The 20,536-nt window shown below is 45.3% G+C and overlaps 1 protein-coding gene across 1 annotated transcript in view; it reads left to right on the top strand.

Annotated features, from left to right (window-relative positions):
* Nucleotides 1-8,616, top strand: part of TMEM260 (transmembrane protein 260) — a 126,918-nt gene extending 118,302 nt beyond the window's left edge. The window contains exon 17 of the mRNA XM_082275619.1: nt 8,259-8,616. Coding sequence (XP_082131745.1) covers nt 8,259-8,519 — 261 coding nt within the window. The 3' untranslated portion in view covers nt 8,520-8,616. The remainder of the gene's footprint in view (nt 1-8,258) is intronic.
* The last annotated feature ends 11,920 nt before the right edge of the window (nt 8,617-20,536 follow it).

Raw genomic sequence — 20,536 nt, 5'->3', positions numbered from 1 at the left:
AAGACTATACATGCTTGGATACGAAAGAATACGTTACTATACTTCTGAACAGTGGCGGCCCGTCCATTGGGGGTGCAGGGGCGCCACCCCCCCATCCATGCGTCCAGCCCCCTAATCTACATGCAGGACGCATGGATTCCAATTTTTTTTTGTTTTTTTTCTGAAGCACGTGATTAGAGCCAGAGGCTCTTATAGGCTTCAAAAAACGGAGGGCTCGGGGCGCAGAGCACTGTGCCCTGAGCCCACCCAGTTGTGTGACAATAGCGAATGAAAATTCGCTATCATCACACTGATTCTCCTCCCAGCCAATCAGGAAGCGGGTCCTGAGACCCGTATTCCGATTGGCCGAAAGACCATGCTATTGGCTGAGGAGAAGGAGGGAGGAGACGCAGGGGAAGCCGCTGTCACTGCCGGGGTTCGTCTGTCGCCCCCCCCCCCCCCCCCGGCCCATGAAGCACCAGCCGCCACTGCTTCCGAGGTTGTATTCTGTCATACAAGTATTTTCCTAAGTTGAGAAACCTCTTAATTTTCGATATGAGACAAGCATGCAAAAAAAAAAAGCGTACAATAAATCGTCCAATAATCTCGTCGTGTGTACGAGGCATTAATGATATTTTCTTGTAACTGATTGTATTGACAATGTCTCTTAAGCTGGCCATACAGTAGATGATTAGATTTCCTTTCCTGCAACCTGTGGATTCCCCAACCAACAGGGTCAATGTGGAAGGGGGATTCCCCCCCCCCCACCCCACTGTGTTCTCCCAGAAGGGGGGTTATTAATAGGTGATTATTGCCAGCGGTTATAGCCACTTGCAATAGTCACATGATACATTTGACAGGCTGGTTGTACCTAAGTTGGAACAATCAGCTTGCCCATATATGGTTTGAATCTTGGCCGGTCCCTGTTGAACCGGCTGAGATTCAAAATGTCTATGCCCAGCTTTAGTAATTTTTTTGCTTCTTTTTTTTTTTTTTTGCAGCTAATAACCATGTTCACAAATCAATTCCTTAGCATTTAGAATACAGGAGTTTTCACACAAGGTAGTTGGATTACATTGTTTCAACGTGTGTAATCTGTGCGAGGTTACCTTTAATCTGGGGAACAAAAGGAGCTAATCAGAAATGAGCTGCCAATTTTAGAAATAAACCCGGGCACAACTAGCACACAGTAAACATAACATGCCATGATGACATAAGATAATTGCAGTTTTTATGTTTTCTGCAGTATGTTGTGTTACAAGATTTGGTGTAATTATGGTATCTTTGCTTGCATCTTCCAAGTCTGGAGACCTGCCTTTCCAGGAAAGCAACTGTAGTGCACTCCGATGGGTCTTCAAACTTCTAGTTTCTAATGTAGAACTTTGTCTCAGCTATGGCCCCCACACTGTGATAGACAACATTCTGTTATGGTCGTTAAAGAGCAGAGCGTCTATCAAGCTAATAATCCCTACCGCAGACCTTCCCTGAAAATGAAAGTAGCTCCAAACCTACTAGGAGATAGTTCAGAGGATGCCAGGTACATCAGTGGGATGTGGCATAGCCCTGCCATTATTGCACTCTCCTGAAGAGGCTTTAAAAAAAAAAAAAAAAAACTTTAAATAGGCTTGGTGCACTATCATAAAAGCCCAATCATATGAGTTGATTTACTAAAGACAATCAGACTGTGAAATTTGTAAAATACAGTTGCTCCAGAGCTTATTGAACGAGGTAAAGCTTCACTTTGCAAAGAATACCCAATCACATGCAAGGAAAAAAAAAAACACATTTTTCTCTGTCGCTCATTGACAGACGTAGTCCTCCTTGATTAATATCAACTCGGGTTATACTGCCCTCTACAGGAGTAGGACTAGACAGGAAAGAAAACGTTCTGGCCACACCTTAGGGGCAGTCCCAGAGGGTATATCCTCTCACTTCCTGCTACAGGATATCAGTTTTTTTCTGTCTAGTTAGGAGTAAGGACCTAAGTTCCTTGCTGGGATCTTTGGTCCTGGCAAGATTTTTTAGAAATACTTTTTTAGGCAGCTTTTCTTCTCCAGTGTTCCTGTGAGATCTTCAAGCAAATACGCTGAAACTGGGCGACGGGCTGGGTGTTGAGATCCAGTGGTCACCCTCAGCCTACGAGCGCGTGCAGGCCATAGCTCCGCGCTGGGTCGGCCGCGACATAGTCCCACTGGACGGGGACTGACCCTGCGAGTTAAACGTCTCACCTGGACGCCAATGACCAGTTGTAAACGGCGTCCGTATTGGTCGACAGCCCCCCCACCCTAGTGGAGAGGGGTTCTGTCAGGAGTTGGCGCCCGCCTGGTTCCGGTATGGTGAGTAAAATGTTCCCCCTCTCCCCCTGTCGGGTTTGTTGGTGGACGCGGGCCCCTCTCTGGGATGGATGGACGTGATCCTAGCAGGTGTCATTGATCCCCCTGAGCTTGGTTTGGGAGCTGACTATCTATAGTCACTATATGACACGATAAGGGAGATGACTGAAGTCAGTGGCAGACTGCTAAAAGGCATTACTATTAAGGTATAGAGGTATCCTACCTGACATAATGTGTATACAGGCCGATGCCTATGCCTGGATTACCGCATCCGCAGGTCGCCATCCTTCCATAAAGCCGGTCACCTCCGCAGGCCGCACAGCCTCCCGCAGGCCGCACAGGCCGAGGACTACCTCCCGCAGGCTGCACAGGACGAGCGCACACTCCCGCAGGCCGCACAGGCCGAGGACTACCTCCCGCAGGCCGCACAGGCCGAGCGTACACTCCCGCAGGCCGCACAGGCCGAGCGCACACTCCCGCAGGCCGCACAGGCCGAGCGCACACTCCCGCAGGCCGCTGCTACTTTGCTCAAGCCGCCGCTCTCCTCCACAGGCCGCCGCCATTTTCCTGCAGATCGCACGAGGCCGCCATATTGGCGTAGCCTCGTGTCTCCAGCATGGGGGCGGCCATGTTTGAGGTGACCAAACACCTCGAGGAGTAATTGGGAGGCGCCCGAAGGCGTGTAAAGGGGCGGAGCCGCCTCCTCGGCCCGGGAAAGCAAGCCAAAGACTTCCTGTCTGTAACAGACAGTGCTGGAAGCAGGTTGATAAGAAACTTCTGTGCATCAGGTGAGCCTTGGGGTCTCTCTCTCTCTCTGAGGGGTCCAAGCAGGTACACTGAGGGGCGCTATTGTGCTGGGGGACTAAGTAAAAAAAAAAAATGTTTTTTCTTGCAATTAATTTTTTGTGTTTGCTGGCAAGTGTCTTGTTAATCATGAACCCTGCCACACATGTATCCCCACCTGATCCCCTCGAGGTGGCCGCAGGACCCTCCAGTACCCCACTTGTGATGATGCATTATCAGCAGTTTTGGAGTCTTTGGTATCCCGGGTGGAGGTAGCCTGGGTGGAGGTAGCCTATCAGGGACGGGGGTCAAGAAAAGTGACCCCCGCCTACCCCTATTTCATCTGATACTTCAGATACGGTTTCTGAGCTGGTCATTGCAGCCCTTTTTCTGGGGTTGTTGTCTCAGGTACGGTCTCCTCAGACAGTGAGGAGGACGCTTCTGCCTCCGCCATAGCACAAGAAGCGTTGGTGGAGGCACTAGTTGTGTCTGTCCGGGAAACCTTAAATCTTGAGATTACACCGGCAGAGGTAGCTGAGACTGATATTCCTTTTTTGGTACTAGCAAGCCTACCAAAATGGCGAAAGGGTTTCCCTTGCCCAAAGGGGGTCGTCCGAAAACGAACCCCTGCTATTTCCAAACGCATTGCTAGGCGCTATCAGTTTGAGGTATTATAAGATGGACGGTACCACCAATAGTGGACTCACCGATTTCCAGACTAAATAAAGCCACTGTTTCCCGTTGGATTGACAGTATGGGCCCCCACCCATCTCTAGGGTGGGGGGACGTCTTCACCGGTTTCAGGATCCATGGCTTTCCAGAATCCCGGATAAAGGGGTTCACGAGGTCATACGGTCGGGATACAAGATCGAGTTTCGATCACTTTCACCGGTGCGATTCTTCCCTTCCAATATTCCACATCCCCGGGTCGCTTAAAGAGCTTTGCGGGGGACAGCTTGATGCAACAGGGAGTGGTAGTTCCCATTCCTTGGACAGTTTCAGTTTCTAGTCGAACCTGTTCACAATGCCCAGGAAAAAGGGCTAGGTGCGTCCAACTCTGGTCTTGGGAGAGATGGAGTCCATCCGAACAGTGGTGGCCTCCCTGCATCAGGGGGATCTCCTGGCGTCCATAGACATTTAGGATGCCTATCTTCATATCCCCATCTTCACAGGCTGGTTCCCACCAGGACACTGAACTATCTGGGCCTAATTTTGGATACATCCTTGGCAAGAGTGTTTCTCCATGCGGAGAAACTCCAGAAGATTCAGTCAATGATTCGGATGTTGCTGTCCGTCAACTGGCTGGGACTGATGGTCGCCTCCTTAGAGGCAGTACCGTTTGCCCAGTCTCATACCCGAATTCTCCGAGAGGAGATTCTTCTCAAATGGAATCGGAATCCCGATTCCCTGGACAATCGGATCCGATTGAGCGAGCGGACCAGGGAGGCTCTGGTCTGGTGGCTTCGGTCTCCGATGCTCAGCCAGGGGAAGTCATTTCTTCTGATAAATTCCAGGTTACCGATAAATGTGTTGGAACTGGGAGCGATCAGACTTTGTCCGATTTACTGGACCGAGCAGCTCCAGGGCAGCCCGGTTCGGATCCAATCGGACTATGCCACGGTCATGACTTATGTCAATCACCAAGGGGCACCAAGAGTGCCCTGGCAGCCATAGAAGTGGCCAACATTCTTTATTGGGCGGAACAGTTGTTCCAGCTCTCTCCGCGATATTCATCCCGGGGGTGGACAGGCAGATTATCTCAGCCGTCAGATTCTGGATCAAGAGGAATAGTCTCTTCATCCAGAGGTATTTCACCAGCTGTCCCTTCATTGGGGCACCCTGGATATGGATCTGTTGGCATGTCGGCTCAACAGGGCTCGCGCCTGCGATCCTCTAGCGGACGCAGCAGACGCGCTGAGTGCCCTGTAGGGGCAGTATCAGCTACTGTATGTCTTCCCCCCTCTCAAGTTACTGCTGAGATTTCTCCGCAGGATAGAGGTGGAGGGAACTCCAGTTATCCTGGTAATTCCGGGCTGGCCTCGTCAAGCCGGGTACGCCGACTTGGGCAGACTAGTCGCGGACGCTCCTTGGAGACTTCTTCTCAGGGAGGATCTGCGGTCTCAAGGACCGATCTTCCATCGTGCTTTACAGTTGCTGGCTTTAACGGCCTGGCCATTGAGACCCAGGTACTGAAGGACAGAGGATTGTCAGCTTCAGTTATTCCTACTCTAATTAAAGCAAGGAAAGCGACTTCCAGCAAAGTCTATTATCGCACATGGAAGGCTTATATTGCGTGGTGTGAATCGTTGGGTTTTTCCCCATGTACCTATTCGGTGACCCGAATCTTGGCTTTTCTGCAAAAGGGGGTTGAGCAGAAACTATCCTTGAGCAATATCAAGGGTCAGGTTTCAGCGTTAGCAATCTTCTTCCAGAAGCCTCTGGCTACTCATTCCTTGGTGCGGAATTTCATCCAGGGGGTGCGGCACTTGGCTCCGCCAGTGCGCGCGCCCTTACCACCCTGGGATCTTAATTTGATGTTGTCGGTTTTTCAGAAACCTCCTTTTGAAAATATCAGGGAGATTCTCTTGCTTACATTATCCCAGAAGGTGGCCTTCTTGGTGGCCATTACTTCTGCACGCAGGGTGTCAGAACCGGCCGCATTATCTTGTTGTTCCCCATATCTGGTGGTTCATAGGGATAAGGTGGTTCTTCGTCCGAATCCATCCTTCCTTCCTAAAGTGGTTTCAGAGTTTCATCTGAATAAGAATATTGGGTTACCTTCCCTGTGCCCTAAGCCTAGCCATCCTTGGGAGGTTGCATTACACTCCTTGGATGTGGTTCGGACAATCAGGGGACACTTGACTACTACGAACTCGTTTCGTAAAACGGATTCACTTTTCGTGATCACGGATGACCCTAGAAAGGGGCTGCCTGTTTCTGCCGCGACCATGTCTAGATGGATCAGACAGACGGTGGTACAGGCTTATTCTATTAAGGGGCGGGATCCCCCGTTCCCTGTTTAAGGCGCACTCTATTCAGGCGCTTAAGTGTTTCCTGGGCCTTCCACCATCAGGCGTCAGGGGTCCAGGTTTTCAAGGCGATTACTTGATCGTCGGTTCATACCTTTACAAAATTTTATAAAGTTGATGTGATGGCATCGTCGGATGCCTCATTTGGCCGCAAGGTTTTGCAGGCCGCAATTTGAGGAGACCGTTGATCTACCTCGAGGGTTTGTTGGGTTTTTTCACTTAGGTCTCATCTTTTTGCTCAATGAGTCCTTGATGCTTCTGGTTGGCTCCGGTTGGGCCTTCTGGATTTTGATTTCTGTTATTCCACCCCTCATTTGTGGCACTGCTTTGGGACGTCCCGAGTTGATATTAATCAAGGAGGACTACGTCTGTCAATGAGCGACAGAGAAAAATGGATTTTTGTAAGATCTTACCGTAAAATCCTTTTCTCTTAAGCTCATTGACAGACGTAGTACCCGCCCCTCTGTTTTTGAGTTGGGTTGGGTTAAATTCTCTAAACACTGCTTTGTGACATAACTGATATCCTGTAGCAGGAAGTTATGCCCTGTACACACTATCAGATTATCTGAAGACTTTTGTCTTCAGATTTACCTTTTCTATGTAGTGCAAGGGCCTGCCGGATTGCATACAAATTGTAAGTGTTTAGGTTTGACCTCATATTATATGGTTTTGGTAAGTCTGCAGACAAAAGTCTTCAGATAATCTGATAGTGTGTACAGGGCATAAGAGGATATACCCTCTGGGACTGCCCCTAAGGTGTGGCCAGAACATTTTTCTTTCCTGTCTAGTCCTACTCCTGTAGAGGGCAGTATAACCCGAGTTGATATTAATCAAGGAGGACTACGTCTGTCAATGAGCTTAAGAGAAAAGGATTTTACGGTAAGATCTTACAAAAATCCATTTTTTCTTGCAGGTGATTGGATGATGGAAGTCAGCAGAGCTTCTGCTCATTTACTAAGCTCTGGAGCAGAAGCACTTGCAGAGTGCAACTGCACTTTGCGAAGTGCACAGTCTATTTGCCTTTAGTAAATCAACCCCATAGTCTCACATCCTTTTTTTCTGCAAAGTGTTGGTTTTTACCGGTTTTACTTAAAAATGCCTTAAAATGCCTTTTCCTAGAGTGAAAATGTGCTTGCTGATCTCCCATTCAGTGTTTTATGTTATGGTATGTATGGCATAGAATACAGCAACACCCCTCATTATTGCTGTCCATACACAGACTTGTATTTCAGAGCATGAGAGGGAGTGGGGTGTATTTGCTAAAACTGGAGAGCGCAAAATCTGGTGCAGCTCTGCATAGAAACCAATCAACCTCCAGGTTTTATTGGCAAAGCTTAATTGAACAAGCTGAAGTTAGAAGCTGATTTGGTACCATGTACAGCTGCACCAGATTCTGAGTGCTCCAGTTTTATTAAATCTACCCCCTGTGGACTAGTACGTGTGGTCATACGTACCTATTGGGCTGTCTATTAGTGGTACAATTGCCTCAACTGCAAAGTAAAGGCAAGACTATGAAATAGATTGTTGTTAGTACATTGTCTAACTGGTTGAATATTTTGTGAGCCAAAGAAAAACTCTGGCCAGAAGTTTAAAATGCTTGGTAAAGCCCCCAGAAGGACCTATTGTACACCATACTTTGTAACGTTCAATTCCGTGAAGTGAAGGGATATTTTTTACCAGTGCTGGCTGTAGCTCCTCCGCAGGCTGAGGCCCAAATTATGGGCATTCCCGTATGGGGGTACAGGTGCACTCCGTCATGCCCCCTCTCCTCTCCTCTGTGTACTCTTAGTTTGAGCTAAGAATAGATCCCATCTCCCTCATCCAGCATGGTCAGATAGCTATGAGCAAAGCTAATCTCATCATCTAACCTTGCTGCTCAGTACACACTGCATGGATTTCAATGGAACCAAGTGCGAAGTGCACTGGGTCCCCTGAGGATCGGCCAAAAATGTTAAACCTCTGGTGAGACTTCTACTTTAAATCTCTGTTGAATGTGTATACTGCCTCTGTGTTTTATAAATGGAATTTGAATCAGGTTTGAAGTTTGATGATTAGAAGAAGCACATGAACAGTAAAACATGGGAATTGTCAATGTTGTAAAGATAAAGGAAGGGTCTTTTCTATCATGTTTCAGTTGTACAAAGAAGTTATTAACAAACAAGAGAATCACCCCATCACTTGGCACAAAAACTATGCCATCGCTTGTGAACGAATGCTACGCCAACAAAGACGTGACATCGACCCGGGAATGCTTTTGGATGATGCCATCAGACATTTTTCTGCCTACGCCAGCAAGGCAAAAGATGATAATCAAAGGGATGCAATATTACACGCTGTTCAATACTTCAAAGAGGAGCGCCTGCGACTTAAACACAGTCTGAAAGCAAACACGTAATGTATCTTCAGGGTCTTCCAAGAAATCGCTGCAATGAAAAAGACCTACTGACTTTAGGCTCTTGGGCCAGCCATTTTGACGCTGCTGATTTTCCAGTAAAAAAAAAATGATGTAAGAGAAGCACAGTGAAGATTATATTTTGGGTGTAAAAATACATAGAAGTCTGGTTCATCAGTTTAATAAGGACTTCGCAAAAGTAAAGCTGAGGTGTTTTTTTGGCAACTCAACCAGTGCGGCCTGTCAGGTTATTGGTTTCCAGTGACCTGTCTGAGGCACAGTGAAGGCAGCCATTTTGTGAGGTGCTAAAAATGTCTGTGTAATTTGTAGTAATAATGGCTTCTTCTGTATGAAGGTTCACAGTCTTTTCTAACTGCTTATATGATGTGAAGTTTCAACTTTTTTGATTACAAAGCATTACATTTAAGTGGGCTTTTTAGCAGCATTGCATGTTTAAACACATAAATGTGTGTCAAGGTCTTGAAAACCTTCTTTCCTTGTATAATATGTAATTATGTGTCCATGGAACCGGCCTTTTTGCACATTACATACTCTTACAAGCTCTGCTTGCTGCTTTGCAGTGCTACACAATGGTTGTGCTTTACTGCTCCTTTCCACAATGCAAATCTATGGGTCACTTGACTAATTAAAAACAATGCGTGCCCTGTGTCTATCTTGTCTCAACAGCATTTAAAGTAGTTGTAAAGACAGAAGGATAAATGCATTAGGATAAAAAGCATTCTGTGTGTAGCAGCCGTCCCAGCACCCCCTAATACGTACCTGAGCCCCATCTCTATCCAGCGATTTCCACACAAGTCCCTCGGACGTCCGGGACTCTCCCTCCTGATTGGCTGAGACACAACAGCGGCGCCATTGGCTCCTGTGGCTGCCAATCAAAGTCAGTTAGCCAACCAGGAGAGAGACGGGTGGGGCCGAATGGCAGCTCCAAATCTGAATTGACTCACAGAGCTGAAGCTCGGCTCGGGTGCGCCTATAGCAGGAGCAGCGACGAGGGACCCGAGAAGAGGAGGATCCGGGCTGCCCTGTGCAAAACCAACTTCATAGAAGAGGTAAGTATAATATGTTTGTTAAAAAAAAACAAAACACAAGACTTTACAATCACTTTAGGAGAGAGACAGAGTGAATGCACTGCACCATTAAGAACTCTCTTTAGTCACTAAACTACAAATCATTATAGTTAAAACAAAAATATTCAGCAAGCATGTAAAAATATTGGATATCATATCAAATATGTACCCTTTAGTACAGTTGTCCTTTATTTATTGCCCCCACCCTCATACTTACCTTCCTACCTGCTCAAGTGATATTTACTATGCGGACCTGCCTGGCACTGCACAGCTTTTGCTCTGAAAACTTCCCCACCAGATCCTCTTCTTTCTGCACATGTGCACCGCAGCCTTATTTATTCCTTTGGGTAAGTCATACTACACTGGATGGTTGGAGGGTGCTATGGTTACGGCTCGCCTATAGGAATTAATTGGGCAACAGTGCCCAAGGGCTATGTGGTACTAGGCAGGAATGCACATTTAGATCCCTTTCACACTTGTCCAACTTGTCCTGCAACTTGAGACTGCAAAGTCACATGACAAGTTGTACTCCATGATTTCCAATGAGTACCATTCATATCTGTGCAACTTCAAAGTAGTCCCTGCACTACTTTGGTCTGACTTAGATGTGACTTGAGGTCCATAGACCTCAAGATTGCACAGGCATTGCTTCATGTTGCGTCAAAGTCGCACAGTGAAGTTGCGTTAAAGTCACGTGCCTTTTAGGTCATACAAGTGTGCAGGGGGCCTAAATATTGTGAGAATTGAAAGGAAGGTATGTGCTTTACACCACAGGCTGCACTCAAGGGGGTGGGGACATTCATTTAAAGTGGTATTAAAGGCTAATGATAAATGTTAGGACTGTTGCCCCCCCCCCCCCATGCTGTATTGCCTTTATAAAAGAGACTTGTGGAAATATCATTTTTTAAATCTGCTTCAGTGTGGTCAAATGATTAAGAAGATCTGGCTCCCCATTGTCAGGGAGTGCTTGTCAACGGCTCTGAATTCCCGGAGTCATGACATCACCCACTGGCGCCCGTTGCCTCCCGCTGTCGCTGCTCCCCCCTTCAACAGCAGGCACTCACTGACATGAAGGAGCCAGAAGTTCCAACCAGAGCGGATTAAAAATAAAAGGTATTTCCACAGACCTCTTTTAAACACTATGCATCATAGGTAGGAAGAGGGGGGAGGCAACATTTTTGTACTATTGCTTCCTATTTCTGACACGGAGATAATGTGCAGTGACACTGCAAAGGGCTATTAAATCTTCTTTGTGATTCACAACTCCATGTTTTAGTGGCAACTACAACTCTACAAGCAGATTCCACAATGGCAGCTTCCATTGACACAGGGCAAGTGCAGGAAAGGGGACCACTGTAGTGAGGAGTCTCCACCAGAGTTCTAGTTCTCTTTTATACACAAAATTCTCCTAATTCAGAATTACAGGGTCACCTTAACGTCTGAGTAATGCTTTCTTTGTTTTTTTTTCTCTGGTATGTGTTTTTATTGTTAACCTACATCCACATTATTGTAATTATACCATACATACAAGCCAAATGCATTTTACATTTTGTTTTAGTAAATACATATTGTAAATTGTTATTGTAATGTTTACCTTAGAAGTAGTTTTGGATTTGACTTTCAGGTCTTTACCATCATGTTGTGCCGTATTTCCATGATTGTATTGAAGGGAAAAATGTATATAGATTTGCAGATTTTCCATCTAGTGGCTGTGTATCTGTCTTTATTCCACTACAGTCATTTGACTTCCATGGTTAAAGTGCATGAAATGCTAAATCCGTATTTTAGTATGTTTTGGTCACACTGTACAAAGTTTTCTTAAATAAATAATTTTTTGATGAATCTGTTGTAAAGTTTCTTACCTGGAAATCTTCCAATATCAGCAATTCCTGTTGCAGGCTGATGCTAAGGCGCAATTTTTTTTTTCCTGCAACAAATTTGCACGATTCCCCCATGAACACTAACAGGGGAATCCCTCCTGCTGAGCAATTGTCGGGCGGGGGAAGCCATCCCCGCCGGGAGAAGACAGGGATTATCCCTAGCGGCTATAACAACTGCTAGCGATAATGGTAGGAGAATCCGGCAGGGTGGTTGTACCCAAGTTGATCGACCGACCATATTGGTATATTCAGCCTGCCCATTAACCGCTTGCCGACCACCGCACGACTATTTACTGCGGCGGTCAGCCCCTCACAGGCAGAGCGACGTACTACTACGTCGCTAGCCTGTGAGGGTCTAGGGAGCGAGCGCGCGCCCCCGGAGGCGCGCTCCCGCGCGGTCACGGACACCTCTGCGCGTGTGACCGGCTGACCCAATGTCCGCCGGTCACTCGGCGATCGTCGGTGCAGAGGGAGAAAGGCAGGCGGCTGATGTAAACAAGCCGCCTGTCATTCTCCCCTGTGTAGAAACAGTGATCATACGGTTCTACTATGTAGGACCGTTGATCACTGTTCCTACAGCTCAAGCCACAGCCAATCACAGTTAGAGTCACGCCCCTAGGGACACACACCACCCCTCCCTCTCAAAAAAAGTTAACCCCTTCACTGCCAGTGTCGTTTTACAGTAACAGTGCATATGTATAGCACTGATTACAGTAGTAATGTCACTGGTAACCCCAAAAGTGTCAAAAATGTCAGTCAAGGGCCCGATCTGTCCGCCGCAATGTCGCAAAAAAAAACGCAGATCGCCGCCATTACGCGTTAAAAAAAAAACAATGAAAATGACAAAAATCTTTCCCTTTGTTAGTAAACGCGATAACTTTTGAGCAAACCAATCAAAATACGCTTTTTGCGATTTTTTTTTTTTTTACCAAACGTATGTAGCATAAAACAAATTGGCCGAAAATTTTAAAAAATTTTGATTTTTACATTTTTTTGGGGGGGAATTTCATATAAAAAAAATGTGAAAAATATTGTTATTTTTGCAAAATTGACGCTCTTTTTTTGTTTATGGCGCATGATCAAAAAATCACACAGGTGATCAAATACCACCAAAAGAAAGCTCTGTTTGTGGGGAAAAAAAGGACGTCAAATTCGTTTAGGTACAGCGTCGCACGACCGTGCAATTGTCCGTTAAAGTCACGCAGTGCCGAATCGCAAAAAAACCCCTGGTCGGAATGGGGGTAAAATCTTCCAGGGCTTAAGTGGTTAATGGTTCGAATTGTGGCTGGTTCCTGCTGAACCGACAGAGATTTAAACTGTGTATGGCCAGCCTTAGCCCCTGACTCACAATAAGCAGGAATGTTGTCAGCCTGCCATATGCACTCCTTCTGTTGGCTGCTGGGCTGCCTTTATAATAGATGTGAATGAAGAAGAAAGTGGCACTTCCAGACCCAGGAACTTGGAAACTTGAGTTTATTTCTTCAAATCATAGGTACAACATCAGACAAGACCACAAGACAGACTGGACAGCAGACGCATTTCACACCTTGTGCTTATTCATTGCTAAGCAATGAATAAGCACAAGGTGTGAAATGCGTCTGCTGTCCAGTCTGTCTTGTGGTCTTGTCTGATGTTGTACCTATGATTTGAAGAAATAAACTCAAGTTTCCAAGTTCCTGGGTCTGGAAGTGCCACTTTCTTCTTCATTCACATGGATTCCTCAGGTCACGGACCTTGGTGAGCACCCATTCCTACAGGACTGCCACAACTGCTCGGGGTCCATCTGGCTCAGCTGATTGTTTTCAGAGCGGTGATTTGTTTCTTTTTGGCTGCCTTTATAATAGGCCCAATAGGCAGGATGCATGTGCAGCTCCGTTTACGAGGCCAGGTTGCATGCGCAGCTCAGTTTACAGTGCCATAGATGTCAGTAAGCAGGCAAGTAGGGGCATTTTATAGCAGAACAGACCGTGCATGCTTCTGCAATATAAGCCTGCCTGCTCGTTGTTTATTACAGCGGAACTTCAGTTCCGCTTTAACCGATAAAGTTACAGTATGTGTGACAAAATTTTCTTTATAAGCCTTAAAGTGTATGTATTGACAACATTTTTTTCTTTAGTTTTGAACGGTGTACTGAACAACAAAAATCTATATCAGGCCTTTATTGCGATCTGTGTACCAGCTAGGAAAATTCACCCTCTCTGTGTGTCCTGATGACTAGTGATCGACCGATATCGTTTTTTTAGTGCCGATACCGACATTTTGGTCGGATATCGGTATCGGCCGATATTTTCGGACTTTTAAAAAAATGTTTATTTTTTATTTTTCACAGGTACTATTGTGGAGGGATCTGTGGGTCTAAAAGACCCCAAACACCTCCTCTGCACTTAAAAGCATATAAATTGCCAAGTTTGGCTGTTTTTAAATGCCTGCATTTTTTTTAATTTGCCACAGAGTACCTGGAAGTAATGTCACTCATGACATCACTTCTGGGTTTTTTACATGGAGACCCAATCAGAGCCGAATGCGGCTTTGATCGGGTCTTCTCTTCGGCGGCCGTGCAGGTAGGGTGCACGGATCTCTCGGTGGGACGGGAGACCCGGGGCGAGCCGCGGAAGGCGGCGGGAGGGGGCAGACACCCCCTCCCGCTCCTTGTAATGACAGCCGAGCGGCTTCTCAGCCGCATCAATTGTCATTACAGGACAGCCGACCATCGGCTATGCATGCCGATACCGGGGTGATGCCTCTAGCGGTAGAGCACTTTCCCGAAATATCAGCAATATCGGTAACTTCAGAGGCCAATTCCGATGTATCGGGGAAAGTGCATATCGGCCCCCGATATATCGGCACTGCCGATAATTGGTCGATCCCTACTGATGACCATTATCACTGAGACAGAAAGTGATTGAGAATGCAGATGTTAGTTGCCAATAGAAAAAATCTTCCTATAGGAACACCTGTTCAAGTGATAACTGTGTAAGAAGGGATTTTAGAATGAATGACACCACAATGCATTTCTCTATGCATGGTGCACCAATGCATATCACAGTAACACATAACAAGAGGTAGCATACTATAAGAAAGTTACATTTTTGTTTTTGCTCTTTTGCAGGCAGATAGAGCCCTAAAATACATCATGAAATATCACCATTGACAACTATGTGAATCCAGTTCATGGTTAGTCAAATAGTGCTTTTAAAGCTCATGAAAACTGGAACTTTAATTAAAAGGAATGTTCTGAACACTGTCCAGATTCTTTCCCCTTAAAAACTGAAAATAGATATGTATCAGCAACATAACACTTTACCAAACCTCTGTGTTAACTGCCTAGGTGGTGCCCCCTGGTGTTACCAAAATACCCAAATCCACTTTTGTCTTTTACCTGGCTTTAAAAACTTGTTGCCAAGTAAACTAGATCCTATATTTTACTTTTTACATTTTGTTAATTACTTTCATATTTATACTTTCAACATTTGTTCTCCTGTTGATCTATTTCTAATAATTAGCTGGCTCCTGCTGCCACTGTGTAAAAGGAGACTTCAGAGGCTACTTTCTGAATGAATGTCTGTTTCAGGCATCTTTTATATGTATTTGCCAAAGAGCGCGTACAAGAGAAAATGCAAATCATTGTTCTTTATTTTCTTATGACAGTTAATTAATGGCAACCTTGTTTCTACTTCCTAAGTAGAAGGCAGAATCTGTAGGGATGCTTTTTCTTCCAATTGTATAGCTTGTAGACTCCGAGAACTGTATAGACCCCTGTATAGAAGAGCTCACTAATGAAGAGGGAGGGCTAGAAGCTTGTCTGCATTCATAGATCACCAGTGAGTCATTCGGCAAGAAAGGGCCCCTTACCGGGCATAGTCACAGTTCCGTGGCATTGTGCTAGCAAAAAGACCCGATCAAAGGTCTCCTGTGGAGCTTGCATGGTTCCCTTTCATTCTACGACCATAATTAAAACCACTAATTCTCTTTTAAAATGCTGCAGGATGCCATGTAGGCATCTGTCTCGGGTGTCCTTTGTGATGTCATAAGCTGTTAAGGACCAGTGCCGAAGGGCTTTTGAACGAAATGCCGGTCGTGAAGGTGATTCAAGACAAGGGTGCGTCTAAAGGCTTGACAAGGCTTTGACTGCACAATTCGATCTGAATTTGCCCCTTGTCAGCTGCCAGTAAATAAATCTTAAAAGGGAGAAAGCTGAAGTTTCATTACCTGATCCATGGTCCTTTGTTGGTTCTGGCATCACACAGGGTGAAGCTCTTGCCTTGCTTTTCTCTAAATTTGAAGATGGCCAGTGGAGCCTGCAGTGTCTGGACAAGGTTCAGAGTCGAACCTTTTGATGAGTGTCAATAGTTGTAACAGTTCAGTTGTTCACAAGACAAATACATGGAGGAGCTCATTAATTCCCCTTTTGGCTTTGGCTGCCTTTTGCCCTTTTATCACAAAATTATTAGGCTCCTACTCATCTTGGAGAAGAAAAAAAAAAGATTGGATAGAAGTTGTTGAGTGCTAATTGGCTAAGACTTGAATTGAAAGGCCAGAGACTTTAACTGGCTTGAAAGTAACTTCCCTGCAGGGGAGAGGAAAAAATATGGTCCCCCCCTAAAACAAAAGCATTGATGGTCGGATGGGGTGTACATATTTTTCTTTTCTTTCCTGGATCCATTTAAGAACTGGTCTGCACAAAATATATGTCCCCTATGATACAGGAAATGAAAGAAAAGAAAATTCTTGGTTGGAAAACGGAGGTTCCTGCTGGCAGGTTGTTGTGTATTTTATCACAGCAGCTGAGAACCAGCTGCTACCTTAGTACGGAGACCATTGTGAATTTAATTATTTCCTGCCCTTTTATTTGGGGAGGGGGGGAATGCTTAAATGTGGTCACGTGATCAAAAGATTTTTGTATAAATACAACTAGGCGACATAAACAGACAGCACCACTGCAGTCTATTGATTTACATCTTGAAAGGATAAAGATATGCATCGGTGATGGATTTTCTTGCATCACGATACATTAATGTCCTCTGCGTTCTACAGCTTTTAAAAAAAAATGTATACATTTTAAAAATTGCACTAATGGACATAGGTTTCATTTAGAAGCCTCTGGTTCAACAGTAGAGCTCTTATATACAAATCATAAGCTAAATCTTTGTTACCTTACCTTTCTAACATAAAACAATTTCCAGGATACTGTTCTGTGCTGATTACAGGTATGTAACTAAGCCCAAGCATTTACTCCCATATTCGTTTCTAATCGGACAGCTAACCCCCACCCCTTCAGCGCAAACCTTATGACAAAATGCCTCGGCTTTTTTCAACACATAATCAGCACAGGAAGGAACCTGGGGCATTTTTTTGTTTTTTTTTTCTGGGAAGGTAAATAGGCCAGACCTATTCGGTTTTTATTTATTCATCAGAGCAAGACTCTTTTCCACAACAGTACAAAGCAAAGCCTGCCCGGGGCACTTTGTAGCTGCTGTATGTTTTGGCCATTGCTCACCTTTGGTCCACATATATCTAAAAACTGCTTGCATATGCCAGGAAGTTCTTTAGAACTTCCATTGCAGGTGAATCATTGCCATGCAAACAATATGGTCAGTTGATGTGCTATGAGTAAATTAATGGCTGTTGGACACTTACAGGATCCAAAGGGCTGCACACTTGGAAACTGCTTCTTTATTATCTGCACTTTATTGATAATCTTTAAAACGTCAAATAAAGCAACAGAAGACACTGTGAGAGCAAGGAAACACAATCAACATGTTTCGTCCTACTAGAGCTTATTCATGAATAAGTGCTGGCAGGGAAAAAACGTGTTGACTGTGTCTCCTTGCTCTCACACCATTTACTGTATATGGCATTTTAAAGATTATCAATAAAATGGATGTAGTTTTCAAGTGTGGAGCCCTTTTGATCCTTTTGCAATTGTCCATATGGTTGTATTAACTGAAGGTGAAAGGGACTGTGTGTCGGACCCACTTGAAGCATGAGCATACACACTGTTAGACATTTGCAGTTGGGGGTTTTAAAAACAGGTGATCTGCATTTTTAACGCCCCCTTTTAGCTGCAAAAGCAGTCGGATGGGGTTGCATACTTGCAGCTGCTGCAATGTTTTGCTTCTCGGCATGGCAAGATATATGCTGCCAATCACCTTTGGTAGGTGGTAAGTGACCAATTCAAATTAATTGGGCTGCATCACAACCATGTGCAGTTGTTGCACAGTGGTGTGGGTTCTAAGGGGTTAAAACAGCCATTAAGGAGTCCATATTTTACCTCTCAGCAGCCTTTCAAACACCTTCTGAAAAGGTGCTGTTCCAATGCAGCATATGGTAACCTTTCCTTCTTTTTTGTGGGTTCTGCTCTGGGTCCAGCCCACTAATCTTGTGGTATATAAGTATGGGACAATGGTCCGGTAGAGGGAGAACCCAGGAGTCTGATACGAGAGTTGGCCCCCAGAGAAGTTCCGTCCGGGGGACAAAGAGTGCAGAGATTCTTCCCCGTGGAGAGCTTAGGGGAAAGGGATAGCTGTATCCGGGGCCCGTAAGGGAGAGATACGGAAAATGAAACCCGTGAGGAGCAGAAAGAAGTTAACTATCACTGCTGGGATATAAAGCCAACTGAACCTGGGGTTCACCTGGAAGACACCAACACTGGAGCATGCACTGAGAGACTTTCATCTGGGAGAGTGCCTTTGAAGGACTGTAATTGCTTGGACTTCATCTTTGCATGTATGCTGGGGCAGCACCAGCCTGTAGGTAGGAGTAGAAACGTAGGAATAACCTTGCACTTGTATGTTGGACTTTGGAATGTTAATTTTGCACTTTTCTTAAAGCAGAACTCCACCCACCTCCGCTTGTTGGCACCCCCCCCCCCCCCACTGCCACATTTGGCACTTTTTAGGGGGGAACGGGTACCTGTTTTTGACAGGTAACCGCTCCCACTTCCGCGTACAGCGATCTAAGACATGACTGGCTCCTCCTTCCCCTTGCTGACTTCTGGGACACACACAAGTCCGAGAAGATTTCAGGACCATTCAGAAAGTGCAGCGCAATGTCGACGCCTGCACCCGAAGCCGATTGATGAATCAGCTAGGGGTGCCAACATTGTGGGATCCCTGCACAGGTAAGAGTTATTATATTAAAAGTAAGTAATTGTAGCTGCTGACTTTTAATTTTTTATTTTTACAGGCTGGAAAGTATTGAAATGTTGTCCTTGCCTGGTTTGAAGTTACTAAAGAGCTGTATTGCAAGTTACTGGCATACACATAATTCACCAGGTGGGTCTTAACACAATGGAGTGTGGAGTGAAGTAGTATGAAGACAGAAGTGGTTGTCAAGAGTAGCGGAAGTTTAATAAGCAGCCTGTCAGAAGCGTGCACCTGTTAATTGTGGAGTAGCCTCTAGCAGCGAGGAAGATGTTGTCGGCACTCCTTCCGCCAGCGGTCTGTCTCCCAGAGGAACAGGAAGGGATTCACCCTGCAGAGGTTCCCATCCTGTACAACGGTGCGGAGGTTCAAGAGGTAAATTATACTAAACAAAATTATAAACGCAACACTGGTTTTTGCCCCTATTTTTCATGAGCTGAACTCAAAGATCTAAGAAAACCTGGATTCATCCGTGAAGAGAACACCTCTCCAAAGTGTCAGACGCCATCGACTGTGAGCATTTGCCACTCAAGTTGGTTGATAACGAACTGCAGTCAGGTCGAGACCCCAATGGGGACGACGAGAATGCAGATGAGCTACCTTGAGACGGTTTTTGACAGTTTGTGCAGAAATTCTTTGGTTATGCAAACCAATTGTTGCAGCAGCTGTCCGGGTGGCTGGTCTCAGACGATCTTGGAGGTGAAGATGCTGGATGTGGAGCTTGTGGGCTGGTGTGGTTATACATGGTCTGCAGTTGTGAGGTCGGTTGGATGTACTGCCAAATTCTCTGAAATGTCTTTGGAGATGGTTTATGGTAGAGAAATGAACATTCAATTCCCGGGCAACAGTTCTGGTAGACATTCCTGCAGTCAGCTTGCCAATTGCACTCTCCCTCAAAACTTGCGACATCTGTGGCATTGCGCTGTGTGATAAAACTGCACTTTTTATAGCGGCCTTTTATTGTGGCCAGCCTAAGGACAACCTGTGCAATAATCATGCTGTCTAATCAGCATCTTGATATGCCACACCTGTGAGGTGGATGGATTACCTTGGCAAAGGAGAAGTGCTCACTAACACAGATTTGGACAGATTTGTGAACAATATTTGAGAGAAATAGGACTTTTGTGTACATAGAAAAAGTCTTATATATTTGAGTTCAGCTCATGAAAAATGGGGGCAAAAACAAAAGTGTTGCGTTTATAATATTGTTCAGTGTAAGTGCATTTGTGGAGCCCGCGCAGAGTGCATGGCGGGGCCCACTCCACCACTGGGGAGTAGTGGTGGAAAACTCTGGAGAGGTGGATGTGGACAGAGCTCCACATGTCCTTCGTAAATGTAGATTACAGAGAATGTGTACCATGTCATGAGGAACTGAGGGTTAACTGGAGAACAAATGCAGTACATGGTGTACGTTCATCTCTAAGAGTAGATGCCTGCTTTAGGTCGAGTATTCCCTCACTTCAACCTCAGCCTTGTCCCATTATTAAGACAGCACAACGCAAAGGTATCTCATGTGTGTAGTAAAGTGACCCTGTAAAAAGTGCCTATTATAGCCCAGAAAAACCCACCCTGGAGTAGAGCCCTTAAAGAGGAAGCAAACCCTCCTCTACAGCTTGTACCTATAGATAAGCCTATATTAAGGCTTACCTATAGGTAAGCATACATACAGATAAGCCTATATTAAGGCTTACCTATAGGTAAGCATACATATATATAATGAGCATACAAGCTCATTATGTGTTTTTCTTTCAGGTGTCAGTTTAAAAAAAAAAAAATCTGAGGTTTACAACCTCTTTAATGTGACGCTTGCTTGGTGCCCAAAAAGGAGGGAAACGTGGAGGACATGACAAACAATCACTACCCTACCCTTACATGCTGGAAACAAAGAAAATAACTCATACTGTATTTCC

Source organism: Pelophylax lessonae, assembly GCF_965119305.1.
Source record: "Pelophylax lessonae genome assembly, chromosome: 13".
NCBI classification, from domain to species: domain Eukaryota; kingdom Metazoa; phylum Chordata; class Amphibia; order Anura; family Ranidae; genus Pelophylax; species Pelophylax lessonae.
Note: the sequence above shows the minus strand (reverse complement) of the source record. Positions and strands in the feature narration are given on the sequence as shown.